The 16,283-nt window shown below is 44.4% G+C and overlaps 1 protein-coding gene across 1 annotated transcript in view; it reads right to left on the reverse strand.

Moving 5' to 3' along the window:
• FGFR3 (fibroblast growth factor receptor 3) overlaps positions 1–16,283 on the reverse strand; it is a 53,912-nt gene that overhangs the window by 19,319 nt on the left and 18,310 nt on the right. Inside the window, exons 4-6 of the mRNA XM_014966710.1 lie at positions 14,063–14,326; positions 9,614–9,667; positions 3,651–3,820 (exon numbers count right to left, since the gene is read on the reverse strand). Of these exons, the coding sequence (XP_014822196.1) occupies positions 3,651–3,820; positions 9,614–9,667; positions 14,063–14,326 (488 nt within the window). The remainder of the gene's footprint in view (positions 1–3,650; positions 3,821–9,613; positions 9,668–14,062; positions 14,327–16,283) is intronic.

The raw sequence follows: 16,283 nt of genomic DNA on the forward strand, positions 1-16,283 counted from the left end.
TTAAATAATGCTGTGCTACAGAATGTCAAGGGCTGATGGAAAAAACAAGGGTGTAATTGCTCCTGGAGGTTTCTTGCTGCAGCAGGTGAACTCAAATATGAAGTCATTTAACCTCTTTTGCTACACATAAATTGCATCCACATGCTTTCCTTTAAAGGGGCAAGTTGCAATTAAAGCCAGAATTTTGCAGAGAGAAGGTTTAAAGTCATAGGACAAGACAGCTTAGTTGCAAGATAAGCAAGCAAAAGTCACTTTAACAAAGCTTCGTAGATCTCTGCATCCCGGAGAACAGCACTGCTGAGCACCCCACTTTTCAGAGACTGCTGAATAGAGCATTTCCTTTCATTTCAGGTTTTAGGCAATAGGAGCCTGTGGCTAAACAGTCTGTACAGAAATCTCAGCTGTTGCAGGTGTCCGGTCAGGTCTGACTGCACCCTCTGCCCACCCAGGACAGCACAAATGGAGTTCCATGCAGAACCGACGTTGGACCTTTCGTAAAGCTACATCCCACTTGGTGCATCTCTGTAACAGCGCGGCAATTACAGGGCGAGAGGAGCTCTGAGAACAGGGAGCCTGCACCCCGACTTCACAGCTGAACATTCCAGACTGTCAAGGAAGTTTCAATGCAAATTTGTGGCTGCTCAGTGGCTCATTTCCATACTGGGTGGTCTCGTAGTTGTGTCTAAAGACTTCTTTTAATCCACCGTTCAGCATTGCAAAGCATTTGGGTCCAGAACCCCTAGGAACTACTCCAAGGAAATGGGGCTCCAGACACATGGATGACCCCTAGTCTGCTTGTATTATAAAATCAGGTCCAAATTAGGTGTTTTACTTAGGATGTCCTTTCAAAGAGACTTTTATGACACTTTCAAAGAACTTCTCTCCATCAGGTTTGTGATGGGGACTTTGGACTTTGAACAGAGAGAAAAACCTGGGGCGCATAAACTCATGGGGTAGAACTTACTTGGAAACTCTTCTAGAAGCAACAAGGTATTGTTTTTTTAGGTTGAGACTGGTGTCTAGATTTAAAGGATAATAAAAAGGAATGTTCCCAGGTTAGGACAGTCGCCGCACTTGGTAAAACACTAGGAGCATGAAGTGACTTGGTGCAGACATTAACCAAGTCGGTGAGATACTGGAAATCCCTCTGGTTTATTTGGTGTTGTCATTCTTGGCTCCTTGTGAAACAAACATTTGCAGACTGGAACCTCAGTCCGTGCTTGCCAGACTGGTATGCAAGTCAGTGCAATGGTCTGGGGAAGGGATAATCCTCTTTCTTCCCTCCCCTTCAATCTTCCCTTCTAGGGTCATTTAACACACACAGGCTTACGATATTAGAGATTCCAACAAGGATTTAACCATTAATGCTCTTTAGGAAATTTCATATGATAAGTCATATGAATTTCTTTTCTTTACCAGTTAAGGATGAACTGTAACAAAACTAGGTTAGCCTGCACTTCATGTTTTCAACACCCGCCCTTCTCTCTTGCAGGCTTTACTCCAGGCAATCACACGGGATCTAAATGCCATTTGCAAGAGGCAGAAGTGGAAGCGTGGTCAGCTTTCATCTGCTGACCACAGACCTTTCACAATCAGCATTTAAACTCTTCCACACACTGAAAACAAATGAGAACATTCCCAGCTCAAGGATTTCTGGGTTAATACCAGATCCCAAGATGAAGTAAGCCAACCAAACTCTGCCAGATCTGGATATTGCCCATTCTTTTCAAGCTGCCTAATCCTGTTATGAAGTTAAGTTGTAACAGGGAATTTAAATCTTAAATACATGAGATACTGCGCAGGTTTTCAATCTCTTTTTCTGGTTCAAATCTCAGCTGATATCTATCAGTATATTTATACTGGATGAGATTTATATTAGACTACTTACATCCAACTGTGGCCCAAGAGCAAAAGCAAGCAAATCAGGGAAGGAAAATTACAGAGAGAGAAAGATGTCTTTATATCAAGAAAGGGACAAAGAACTACACCTAGACAGATAGAGAGCTTAAACCTATCTTGCTGTAATTGGCCTGACATCGCCTTCAATAGCTCTTTAAAGCATCGGCTTGTTGCTGGAAGGTGCCCCTAGAGAAACAAAGCACAGCGATGCCAAAGACTCACTACTGTGTTGCAGAGGATGAAACGTGTCAATTTAAACTCAAGGATAGATTAAAACCACTGGGAAGTGGGTAGGGGAATTGCTTTCAGCTTTAGATTTTATTCTGCAAGCATAATTTAGTGCAGCTGATGTCACATAGTTTTGTAAAAAGCCATTCGAATGGCGCACGCAAGCCTGAAAACACTTCATGATGATCCTTACAGCCTGCAATTAGTAAAAGATGCTTGTGCTTTGTGAATGTTATCTGCCAAAAGGCTGTTTACCCTCAGGAGTTGCTTCCTAACTTCTTTCCTCTCCTTAACTTTTCAGAAGATCCAAACCTGAGCATGTCCTCAGCCTCCTCCAGGCTGGAGCAGGGACAGGGCTGAGGAGGGAGCTTCAAAGGCTTCACTGAAGCAATCACAAAAGGCTCTTTCAGGAACGGGTCTGAGCTAACAGGAAAGAAACAGCCCAAAACTGCAGGGAGGGAAGACTTTTTTGAATCCTCTTCTGGTTTCTGGAGCCCAGTGTGCTTTGCATGCCTAGCCCCCTTCCAAAATGCTACAGATGTGGTAGGCATCAGCACACAGCTGTTCAGTTCAGAGTACTGATGAAGGTGTCATCCTAAAAACCACCTTTTCTCCGTAGCAGTAGCTCAGGGATAGAGCAGGGCTGGAAGAGTGCAGGCAAAATTTGCTGCTCAGGAGTGAAGCCCTTCCTGCTACGCTGGTTTTGTTGTAAGCAGCTGCTGCCAGCTTTATTCTACCCAAATAAAACCAGAAAGGAGTCTGACTCAAGAGGACAAAGCACTAACAACAACAACAACAAAATCGGAGCTGAGCCGAGTCTCCCATTAAAATCCTGCCATAATTTGTCATATACAGTAGCACAGAAACTTCTGGCTAATTAAATCATTTGAGTGGAGTGGGTTTCTGTGTCCCTTAGCTCTTTTATAAACACAAGCCAGAGCATTTTCCAGAACACCTCATGGTAGAAAGGAAGAAAGGAGAAGAAAGCAGCCAAGGAGCAGATGCTATTACTCTGGCTACAAGGGAATCCAACATTTGAGCAAAGGTCAGTGATTTATACCACAAGAATGTTAATGACCACCGGCATGACGGACCAGCTCTTTGGTGAGGTTCTTCCTACACCTTCAAAGGATGCCGAGTCGGTTTTCCTTGAAAGCTGGGAGTAGCTACAGCTTGGTCTAACACGTCTCAATGCACTGGGTTGATTTCCAGAAATTAGGACACAAGTTTCTCTTCCTGCTTTCTCATCACTGTCCACAACACAACCATAAACCCAGCCTGGTTTTTACTCAGTCCCCAAATGACCACTACAGACAAACCCATAGGGACTTGGCCCCCGATCCCAAGGGACAGCAGCCCTTTTTAACACTTCAGTGTTGAGCAATAGCTAAGGCTGCAAGAAACGCTCCCACGCAATCAGGACTGTGCTCTTCCATGTACCAACAGTAATCACTGTGAAACACAATTTTCTACAGTTGGTAGAAAACTCCTGATAAAAACAGAGATCCAAACCAAGGCCTTACCTTGATGCCCCCGATCCTATGCTCTCCCTTGAACTCCTTGCCGTTTTTCAGCCAGTAGATGGAAGGAGTTGGGTTTCCACCCGCCGGACATCGGAAGCGAACGGTGTTGGCCGCAGGAACTGCCAGCAACTTCTTCTCCATCTTATCTGGCCGGGTCCAGAAGGGGACACCTGAGAAAGGAAAGACCAAGTTAAGCAGGCCCATTTCTGCCACGGAAGATATCAGCTGGTGAGCAGATGCATTTGAGGAGGCTTTGGCATGTGCGGAGTGACAGTTAAATTGCTACCTGCTGCAGTTAAGATAAATGACACAGAAATGCTTTCCAGCTAAATGACTCTTATAGACGTAGACAGGGTGTTCACATTTTAGGTTTGTGATGAAAGGTTCATGACCAGGTTCTTGTCTCAGTAATGCCGGTATAAATTTAGAGTAGCTGCTTTTAAATCAACAGAGTTATCCCAGATGAGGATGAGAATCTGGCCTCAGTGTGTAAAAAGATACAGATGTACCTTCAGGACAATAGCAGCCAAGAAGCATGAACAGCAGAAAGATGTTGGAACGGTAAAAAAATGTTGATGGGCCAGGAAGGGAGCAGAGAGAAAGTGTTAGCTGAGTGCACTGGAAAATTTTGCTTCTCAGTGAGCACAAATGTAGTGTAGCCTCCTTAAGGGAAGGAAAGAAAAAAAAAAAGCAGTGCCAAACTGGTTTATCATGTTTATGTTCTTTAAGTACAAGTGATTTTAGTTTTAAAGATTCATGTTACCTTTGAACAGGGATAAGTTTTAAAACACCAGTGTTAGCATGAGATACTTTTTATAATCTGCCTCAAGTACAGTGATGTTTCTTGGCTGTGTTACAAACATTACATATTAACTCCAAATTAAGGCAGCAGCAGCAGCAAAGTCATTATACTGGGAAGAAAGAAAGAGAAAGTTTTTTAAAAAAGCCTCCCAAGCTTTCATTTCTGCTTAAGGAAACACTGCAGAGCTGCATGTGGGGTGTTTCCCCTGCCATGCTGGGGGCCACATCCAGCCCCCGAGTTCTGTGCTCCACGCTCAGGCCAAAGGGAGATGGGGGCAGACAGTGTTTGGGCTGTCAAAGGAGGCCAAAGAGTGTGACTGGCTTCTCCTCCAGATGGGAAGGATGCATCCATAGGCACAGAGTACCCAAAACCATTGGTCGCAGAGACCTATGTACTTCTGGGCCAAGACAAAATGAAGGTGCAAGTCCTTCAAGAACTGCCATGAGAACATGATGGCTGCCAAAACCGTCAAGAAAGCATTGCTGCTGGTCTCTCCTGCAGTGGTGACAATGCTCAGAAACACCACCCACCATCACGGCTCCACCTCAGCACTACTCTTGAAGCCTCTGCAACCTCCTTCCTCTTAATGATGAAGATGTACAAGGACTGAATCCCTCTGAGAAGCCCCTGAACTGCTCCCTTTCTCCAGAGCTCCCCAATGTACTTAGCCTTGATGTGTTTGATGAGACCCATCTTGTTGCAATTCCAGGTAAGTCAGTGATGATCCCACATTGGTCCCATGTCCCTAGAGTCCCGCATGAAGGCTGCTTGCTGCATTTCAGCTGTGAGGATTTTGCAGGCAAAGTCATATAGCTCAGCCAAGGCAACCCATGCACCTGATTTTTTGCACCTGCTAACACTCTCCATATGGTCCCCTCTGCCCTGAGGCTCCTTGTGAAGCCCACCTAGCCATGAAGATCTGGATGTCAGGAGCTGCATCCAGGAGGCCCTCCATTTGCTGGAGATGGCCCTGCTGGGCACATCGCTCTTGTGTCTCATCTGCTTTCACACCTCTGCAGCCAGCTGGCTGGACACAGGCGCCTCCATAATGCGGTCCTTGGGTTGAAATCCAGTATTCGGGGCTTGTATTTGCCCTCAGACAGCTTTGCACAAGGTGCTGTGATGCCTATCAGACTCAGCTCCACGTATCAGAGGGATCTGGTGCTCACCCATGCTGCATATGCCTCAATTTTTAAACAACAAAACTGCTTAAGGCCCTTTTCTTGCTGGGCTGGCATCAGAGCAGGAGTACAGCTGGCACAAACAAAAGCAAAAGGAGGAATCTCTGCAATTCCCGTGCTCCTGCGAAATCCCAGCTACAGAAAACTTTCCTGTAAACAAACGGCACATCCAGAAGAGGACTCAGATACTATACAATAACACAGGACGCCATGTAACCATCTACCTTCCAATATCTAAGCTTAGAAAAATGGTAAAGAACTGCACAAAAAGGGGGAGAACATTCCAACAAAACATTAGCAGGGTGGATGCAACCCCTAAAGGAAGAGCAGGTCTTGATGGCAAAGGAAGATGCTGCTACCACACGTGTTGGGAAGGGCAGAAACCAAGCAAAGGCTGGGCAACAGCCCCGGCTGCAGCAGGGGGCTGGATCTGGAGGAGGACAGATGGGGTGGTGTTGGGAAGGCTGAAGAGGAGGGAGCTGCAGAAACTGCACTCGGAGAGACCTAGCCCTCAGTGGTGGTTTTAGAGGCACAGGCTATTTTCTGGATGAATGCTTCCTTTTGGCAATGCACCCTGATTTCCCGGGGACTACACAGGAGGTTAACGGGGCTACGGGGGAGAGTTCAGGGAAAGGCCAGGCACGGATGGAAAAGTCCCCCTTCGGCACAGCTAAGAAGGGCGGCCAAATAACCCCCTGTTTGTTGTTTGATTAACATATCTGCCTACAATAAATCCCATTTTATGGAGTCAGTGACACTCACCCGGGCACAGGGGTGTAACTAGATCGCACGGCCGCCCCACCAGGCCTGAGCTCCTCCTTCTGCTGTGTTTTTTGGGGGGGTTTTCCCCTTCCACACCAGCTGTGTGCGCTGCAGGGCGACATTTCATCACATTTTCTCACTCAAAAGATGAGCTTGAATCTCACAGGAGACCCATCAGCCCACTGGCTGCAAATTTTGCCACTGAAGCCAAGGGGGATTTTGCCATCGGACATCAGAGAGGAGCAAGATGGGGCCCAGGAAAGCTTCCAGCTGGGGATATTCTCCATATGGAGCAAAGGCGGGATCCACTCCTCCCTCCTACAATTAGACACAGCTTCTTACCCGAGCACCCCGCCTCCGTTTGGGTGTTTTTCCATGCGATTTGGGGCTCGTCTGGGCTGTGCACCCCGAGAACAACGTGCCAAGATTCCAACAACCAGGGCATCGCTCTCCAGTTGAACTGGAACTGGAAGAAAGTGTCTACGCATTGAAAACGGTGCCTTTGTTCTCACTCGCAGGAGCAGCGAACAAAACATCACCGCTTTCAGTTTGCTGTGCCCCCAGAGTCCTTTCATTACCACTTTTTAAAGGGGTGAAAATGTTGCTAACTCCTCTTTTCAAGAAAAGCTTGCAAAGCTCCAGAGAGGTTTGGGAGAGAGGAAGGAGGAAGGATGAAAGAGAGAAAAAATTTCTAGATCTGCTCTCTCTAAATTAGTTACGAGCAACAATTCTGCATGTGCAGGTGTGAAAAAAAAGGGAGCCACAAACATTATAACTGGCCCTTTCCCATCATCAAACACTAAGCCCAACAGTCCGTTTTGTTCGTCAAAGACATTGGCCACCCATCCAACTAGAATGACCAATTAAAAAAAAACTGAGAGCGATACTTGGAATAATTAATACAGCCGAGCGCTCATTTAGCAATTAGGAGCTGCCACAAAATTCTGCGGCAGACAGAATCAACCCTAATTGTGTAATTTCCCCAGCTGACACCTCCGAATACACAGCCAGATTTAATTGGAGATTATAGGGGTTCTTTGAAGGTGCTGGGGCTACGCAGCAGGGGCTCCAAACAAACAGATACAGAGGGGTAGGGAGCACTGGGGCAGAAGAGCAGTGTGTGAAAAGGGAGTTTTGGTTTTGTTTCAGGGCCAGGAGAAACAGCTGTAGAGAACAGAGGTATTGGAAAGCCTCTTTTTGCAAAGGTGGATCAGGGTTTGTGACAAGGCTGCAACAGACAGGCTGATGATTTGAGGCTGCTGAAGTTCCTCTTTCTTCTTCTCTGCCACCCATGCCTAAGGGATGTCCCGTTTCTGTGCTGCACTATTGAGAGGATGCCTTCAGGAGGGTGAGCAGAGCAGGGCGCTCCGGGCAGAGGGGCTGTGTATGTGCTCTCCAAGGGTTTTCGCACCAAATATTAATTTCTTTCAGGACAGATTTCTTCTTGTTCTCTAGCTTCGGTATTTCCAGCTCCTGTCATTCAACAATTTTGTGTCAAACCTCCAAAAATAACAAGACTGCTTTCAAACTCATTACTCTATTGGAATCAGCTCTCCAAGCTCTTCTCTACATACGAGGATAAGAAACTCTTGAACAAGACAAGTAAGCCAGAAAATTAACTTGTCATCACAAGGGGACAGGAGACAAGGTTTTATGAGCCAGTCCTGGATGGACTACCTCCCTCTAAATGTGAATAACTGTCAGTTATATTTTTCCTTTGCATGAAGGAAAGGAATTTATTGCCTTCACCTGGGTATCTACCAACCATGGCTACGTCTGGTGGCCAAGCGGGGGCTCATACACCTCATTAGCAGGGTATCTTTTTGCCACAAGAGATGGAGGACACAGGCCTTTGGGCTGTCCATAGGACAGGGCACTGGTTACACCCATGTGTCTACTGGCCCATGGTGGTCCTGCAGCTCCTGTCCCCAGTGGGATGTCCCAGTGGCAGTGGTGCCGAGGTTAAGAACACAGCTCCCCAGACTCAAGAGAAGACCTGTGAAGTTTAACTGGAGGGTCTGGAGGGTCTGACATCAAACAAAGCAACATAAAGCACATCAAAGTCATGATGCACCATGAGGTTTCACTGTGTTGGCACATGAAGCTAATCAACCGATTTGAAAGTAGAAGACAATCCAACTTTTTATAACGAGACCTTTAAGCAAAGCCAGTTGTTACCTTCAGGTCTAAAAAAAGAGACAGCCTTGAAGTCAAGAAGACCCAGAATACAGGCTATAAATACATGCGGTGAAACGTGTGTTTTCCTTTTCAGTGAAGAGAAACGAGTCTTTCTGTACCATAAACCAGCTGATGTTTTGTGATACCTGTTGCTAAGAGATGGACTTTACTACAAACCACATAAAAAAAAGTACAGAGCGATTAATTGTGCTCATCAGAAGCTGCTCTGCAGCAGGGACAAATCCTGACCCTCCCTATGCCTCTACCAGGCTTCAGCAGGCATCAGGAGCCCTGAGCATCTCTGCAAAGGTGCTTGTCACCTCACAGGATCAGGCCTTAATTAGAAGCTATCAGAAAACCACTAAATGCTGCTGATGGGTTGCCTGGCACCGTAACTCACCATTACTGTCCACATACTGCACAACACAGCGGTATGAATTTATTACAGTGGGAGACCTGTTTTAAAGTCCTGCATGTCCAACGCTATGGGCAGGAGAAATTTTCCAGTCATGTTGAACTTCTGCCAATGTACATAGCTGATTGGGAGTTCAAATGCAAGACATTTATTTATTAAAAGCACATACATACAGGCAGCTCACTTTGCAGAAATATAAAGAGCATAATAAAATACAACACTAACGCCTCTGAAGCATGTAATGATCCTGATTAATGCTCTTGCACTTAAAGAAACAAGCAATGGGATTGAAAGGGCTTCAGTGTAAAAGCATGGAGAGGCTCTGTCCTAGGGCTCCCTTCCCCACATGAGTGCAAGAAAAAGCCAGTAAAGCCAAAGGGGTTGCTCTCGCTTATGCCATCAGTAAATTCGGCCCTTGGTTAGTGTAAATTTCATGCTCTGCCTCCAGCTGAGATACTGGTAAGGACCAGAATCAAACCACCTAAAACCAAAGCAGGCCAAGGTTTGCAATGGCGTAAAATTGGTGTAATGTCAGTGCAGTAAAAAAGAAAAAAAAAAATGTTTTTTCTAGATTTACATGCAAGGAGAATTTAAAAGGCCTCTGTATCCCAGAAAAACAAATTACCTGTATCTTCTGACTCATCGTCGTCATCTTCATCATCACCCGATGAAGGGGAATCTAGGAGAAGGAGAAAGAAGTGAAGCAGAAAGAGGATGGCATGCGGGGACACCACATGAGATGAGGCTGCCAGTACCACTGTGGGCTCCAGCGAGGGAGGACATCCCAGTGATGGGTCTCCCTTCCCTGCAGCTCCACCAGCCTGTCCCTCCCACACTGCCAGGCCAGGGACAAGCAGCCAGGAGCTTTCTGAACTGGGAGAGAGGTGCCATGAGTTTGCCAGTGCTCTGCCACCAAAGAACAGGGTCCAATGCCAAATACTTCTCCCCGTGCAAAGTGCTCTTCTCCTTGTAAATACAAAAACAATTCCAAAAGGGGAAGTTTCTTTTTGCAGAACAAGCTCTCCCTTGCTTCCCCCCCTCCCTCTAGCATTCACTCTGAAGACTTTTTATTTCACCAAGTCTCAAAATGACAGGTCAGTGTTTCTAATTCACATTCCCTGTGTTTTTCTTTTAACTCACTACACCCCTGCCACATCTCTCCTTGCTAAATCCTTGCTAAACCACTCAGACCAAAGCTTTTAAAAATTCCCCTTGCAATCAAACCTCTCTCTCAATAGACATTTTGATGGCTACTCTGTGAACCAGTTCCCTTCAATTATATTCCTCCTGCAGAGGCACCTCGAGGCTGTAACTGAATCCAGGTTAACAGGTGGGAATTTTCCATCTGTATCTTCCCAAAACATCCTGAATTGTTTCTCTTACTGTGGTCTAACATCTCACCTTTTCCAAGCTATCTACAGCGAAGTCTCAGTCTCTTTTCCCCTAGCACACAACTACTGTGTATATAAACCCCATGATAAAATAGCAACTTAGTGTTTGATTTAGTTTAGTACAATTCCATGTCTAGAAGACTTAGCATCACTGAGTTCATACCATCTCCAGGAATTTCTTTTCTAAATAAAGGCAAAATGCTAACAACCCCACAACCTTTGTATTCTAAGACAGCGATAAAAGAACTTGGCCTTAAACACTAGAAAATAGGAAACTTTATGAGTGTTCAACATGTGGCCAGAAATGTAAAGCACTACTTTAGACCAAGCCAGGCAGAACCACCTTCATTTTAAGATGCACTTGAATTTTCTGCTGTTTTCTGAACAACTCAGTAGAGGTAAACATGGGCAGGAAAAACGAAGAAAAAAAAAAAGAGGGGGGAAAGAAAGAGGAAAAAAATAAAGAAAACATATGAAAAGGTAGGGGAAAGGTAACAACAAATAGTACTTCCCAGGACTTTCCAGACATGTTCACCATCTACAGGACCAAGTAAGACAGGAATCATCTCCCTGCTTTAGACTTCAGTGGTGCATCATGCTGCGCACCTTCCTCTGGCAAAGTCCCAAGGAAGACTTCAAGGACGTATCTAACTGCAGATCCCCAGTTGAGGTCCTGCTGGCAGCAGAACTAGGGAAATGCCATGGGGCTTGCTGAATGTGAAGTGGATGTTTAGATGTTTTGGCTGAACCAGCAGGTTTACTCAAGTCCTGGCAAAGGCAGAAACTGAGCCAAATCCCCACCAGCACCGAAAGAAACTAGCACATTCTCAGCCCTGCGCTCTCAGATTTGGTTACCCATATATTAACATGTGATTACAGTTTACTTCTGGTTTCCAGTGAACCAGAGGAGCAGAATCAATTTTTAAACCAATGCAAAAACATTTCCATAAGATTGAGGGAAGAGTCTTTGACCTTGTTTGTGTTTCAGATGAGAGATGCAGCTTAGGTTTTAAGACCAAATACCCCATGTTCAGAGCTACTGTTCTATTCAGATTACTAAAAATCACCTTTTTCAGAAGGTGACTAAAAATTTGTAAGCTATTTGTTAATCATTTACTAAAATAGTAATCCTTTTCAGAAGTTGACGATTTTTGGCATCAGCAAGAACTGTTAGATGCTATTCTCAAAGGGGCTTTAATTATGAATGGAAAGGGGCTTAATTTTTTTAGTCACCTGTTTTTTTAGAGCTTACTCTTGGGTATTTTGAAAGCTCTTTTTGCTGGTACCAGCCTGCAGTCCGTGCTCATCCCAGGGGTGCTGCTTGGCCATTAAATCCAAAGGCTGTTCTGTGCGTGAAATGGTTGCAGAAATGGAGCTTCTGCCAACAGGGCTGGAGAGCAGTTTGGGCACGCAGCCGCTATTTGTGATCCTCTTCAAGTGCTCAGGTTTTAAGAGGACAGTATATTTTTTTTGGTAAACTAGAAAAACACCCCAAGCCCATGTCTGTCATGGGAGGCATTTTAAAGAGATCAAACCCTGCTATTAATCAACCTGGTTTTCAATCCTGAAATGCCAGCTCGGGCATCTCCTTGTTCTGCCTTCAGCATCTCACTGTGCACATGGAGAGTTGCTCCAGAAGAACCAATTTGTTGCACTCAGAACTCATGGCCCCACATAGGAAAATCGTGATATGCTCTTAGAATCTGGAAGCATCTCTCAAAACGGGACTTACATGTATATCAGCTGTTCTGAATATACCTAGTCTAGTTTTGCTCACTTAAAAATACAGATCAGCGCAATCCCAGTTTATTAGTAGAGAATTAAACTAGTTGAATGCAGAGAAGAACTCCAGCCCCGACCATTAGATATCCATATAAACACCCGATCAGATACCCGATATAATCGCTGGCGTTACCTCTAAGAAGTGGGAACACAAACCACAAATCTCCGATAACAATCTCATCTCCGCAGTGCCACGCTGAGCAATCAATACTAATTATGAAGAAATGTCTGAGCATATGAGAGGCGCCACTATTGCCACATAAAGCAGAGCTTCAAAGTTTAAAACAAGTGCTGCTGACAGCTAAAACGGAGACTCCCACATTACCAGCACTTTGGTGGTAATGACAGTGGGCTAATAGAATCAAAGACTCATAATGCTGTCAGAAAGCAGGTTCAGGTTACTCGCTTGTTCTTAAGCTGTTATTAGCTATTATTAACGAAGAGGAAAAACACAGGGGCTTAAACTTTTTAAAAGCAGAGGATTATCAGCCCTTCCACTATTAAAAACAATTTCTCACTTTACGAACTTTTGGGGCTGGCAGCTGTTTCATTTGAGCGTGTAACCAGCTGCCCCTTTCTGCCTCCCTGCTGCCCCTTGAACTCAAAAGCATTTTAATGTCACTTTAAAAAAAAAAGAGAGTAATGTTTCTAACAACCTGCAGTTCCTTGGATAGTTCCAATAATCGTACCTAGTTAAAGAAAGCCTTTCAAGGGCCAAATACTTCTTTAACCATTTAATTGATATGACCTTGAAGCATTCACAGCAATCTCCAGTAACATTCAATGAAAAGCAGATGTTGGTGACGGCTTGCTGAAACGAGCTTTTATTCTCATGATGGTTTGATTCTCTCACTTACACAAAATCCTATTTCTGGCATGAGAAAGCCCTTTATGGAATGATTTACAATCACAAACATCTCTGTGTTTGGTTTTCAAATGGAGCCCCTTTACTTTTTGAGGGAACTCAACTCTTGGAGGCAAGGACCTACTGTGTGGGGATGCCTGAAAAAGCTCCAACGGTGCAAGAAGGAAGGAAAGTTACCAAAACCTTAGATCCACAAAGGGTTAATTCTTCTGAAAATTCAGGCTTTTAATCTGTGTGATCAGATGGCTTTCTATCTGCTCACAGTGATGAGTATCCATCTACCAAAATGAGCAGCCTGAAATCACGGAGATGATCTTAGAGCTAGCGGTTAGCTATCTGGGAACAACAGATTTTTCTGGCACCCTCTGTTTAGTGATGCAGGCTTGGACAGCTTGTAGTCGTTCTGTCCCACCATCCTAATCATGGAAAATATGGCCAAGCAAACGACAGCATGCGCTTTCCTAACACAGCACTTGTCTGCAATATATGAATCCCAGTAAGGACCTCTGATGAAGCATATATTCAAGATACACACAGTTTACAGATAAACTGCTTCCGAAACAAACTAGTAATTTGTAGTAACTGGAATGGAGGGAAGAGATTTATCAGCTACAACAGTTTAGGAAGCTCCAGCTTTTACATGCAATTTTGCCACTGATTTGTCACATAAAGTGGAAAAAGTCACTTAACCTCCCTGAGCCACAGTTCACTCGCTCACAAAAGACTTCAAAGGCACATGTAGCATTGCATCTATTTGAGTGTTAAGGGGGATTTGGGGTTTAATCTGACTAGCACTGTTTCTAAGTCTCTCTCAGTATTAACATCAAGCTTTAACATTTGGTATGGACACGCAAGCATTCCTCAACTGGTTTGTTTTGTCAGTCTAATCACTGCCAGGAGTTACCAGGGAGGTAGAGACCTACCAAGTACTGATGAAGACCACAAAGCACCAGCTGTGCTGAACATGTAAAGGTGCAAAAATTTAAAATTAAATAATAAAAAAAGCACACTGAGACAGTTCTATTTCTGTACGTACCTGTAACTCTGACTGTAAAGTTTCCCAGGACCTCATTGGAATGCCTTGGCTTGCAACTGTACAGCCCTGAGTCATCATAGGACACATTGATTATCTTCAACAGTTTTTGTCCAATATGAGTTCTGTTGGTAGGTGCAATCCCAATACCATCTTTAAACCAGAAAACAGACACAGAAGAGCCTTGGGTGTTACACGAAAGTTCAATGGTATCTCCACTTCCAAACACCAACTCTTCCAGAAAGGCGGTCTCGCTCTTCAAGTATTCTGCAAAAGGAGAAAGAAATGGAAATGAGTAAATAAGAGCAGGTGTTGGAAAATGAAAGAGCATTTAAAAATGAAATGTATTTGCCCTACTGATGCTTCATGTGCCCAGAGCTCCTCCTTGCCAAACCTTGCCTGCTCCAGGCAGGTAGTAATGCAAACACAGATGTGCACACTACATTCAGGGCTCCGGCTGATCTACAAGGATGCTTTCAACCCTATAGTGACCAGAACACAGCCACCCCATCACATGCATCACAACAAACAGCACAGAGTTCTTTGCAGCATCATTGCAACACCTGACATTGCATGGCAGGGTGATCTGGCAGAAACAAGCATGTGTACTCTTCCTAAGTTCACGGTTCAGTCTCTGGATCTCAATGTCTTTATTCCTGACAGTCCACAACCCCTGCAAGACCCAGCAAGGAGGGGGATACAAGGAGCAGAAACGGGAATAAACTCAATTTCTCAAGTGACTGTGGATGGTTCAAAGGCAGCCTCCGTGGGCTGAAGAAAACAAGGGAGAAGGGACAGGCTGGAATAGCTAAAATAAATGAACCCATCACTAGGTTGCTGGAGTAACTCTGTGCAACAAAGTGCAGAACCAAAGACGGAGCATGAAAGCCGAAAAACCTATTTCTTCAGTCTATCCACCAGCTGTGGCGGTATGTTCCACAAGTGATGACAGTGAACCCTGCCATGGGCTGGAGAATTTTGTTTTGCTGTAGGATAAGGACACAAGGAAACATTCAAGCTCTTAAGTCTCCCCGTGGAGAAATATGGGGCACATTGAAAGTGTGGTTCTTGCATCTGACGGTCCTCATTTTAGTGACATAAACTCATGCCTAACATTTAATGGTTTATTCCTCCTCTATACCAGTTAAATGAAGAAAAAATTAGTCCTCTACCGCTGCCCTCAACCCATCTAGATCAACAGTGAGAGTGCCATTCTTCCCACCTTGTCTACGCTAACCTACATTTTCACTTGGCATTGCCTTATCTCTATCTTCTGGCTTACACCTGCACTGAGACTGTACGCTCCACCGGGCACAAGAGCCTTCTTGGTTTTGTACAGTATGTATCGCGCGGGATCCTATTCCACAGTGAAGACACTTTGGTGCTATGATTATATAATTAACAAGTAGAAAGTAATTCAAAACAGATTGGTCTGAACTTAATCCCATGATCCAAACCCAGATCATCTTGAGTTGATCCCCAACAGTAATCAGATATGGATAGAGATCCTAATTAAGCATATTCATAGATTACAATTTGACTATAAAATTGATGCAATTACAGCAGCTCTGAATACCTGAGGATGTGGCATTGGCTTCAAGCTGCTCTTTTGGCATTAATTTGGAGCAGGTTATAAGAGAAAAATGTATTGCTTTTCTCATCACACAAGTTCTTATTCTTCTGGAAATTTAAAAATATAAAAATGTTTCAGTCAATAGCCCTGTAGTGTAAAAATGAAGAAACCTGGGGACCTGAAAATGTGGTATTTCATGGGAGGTATCGTCTCACAGGAGGCAAAGCCCACACTCATTGGGGTTACAAAGAACCTTCCCTGTGATACCCTGGCAGCAATTCCAACTCAAATATTTTAGGTTTTGGCCAGAATTTTGTGGTATTCATCTAGTCAAAGGTTTAAGGTCGTGGGTTTTTTTCCTTTTAATGAAAAGGTTTTCCCTGAAAGCATATACTTTTAGTAAAAAGAGTAAGAGAAAAGAGAGCTTCAGCATCTTCTTCCTATTAGACCAGCACCTGTTGTGACATTGAGTGTTTGCCCATGGTCTCTTCCCAACTGGGATACTTTCTTGGAGAAATCACAGCTGAGAAGTATTCTGAATTAAGTGTCATAACTCTGATTTCAGTCTTTATATTCCTTCTTCTAGACTGTAAGGAATTTTTAAATGGTACCAACTTCGGTTCCCAATTAAAAAGCCCTGTATACAGGGAG

This window comes from Calidris pugnax, unplaced genomic scaffold (assembly GCF_001431845.1).
Source record: "Calidris pugnax isolate Ruff unplaced genomic scaffold, ASM143184v1 scaffold14, whole genome shotgun sequence".
NCBI lineage: Eukaryota > Metazoa > Chordata > Aves > Charadriiformes > Scolopacidae > Calidris > Calidris pugnax.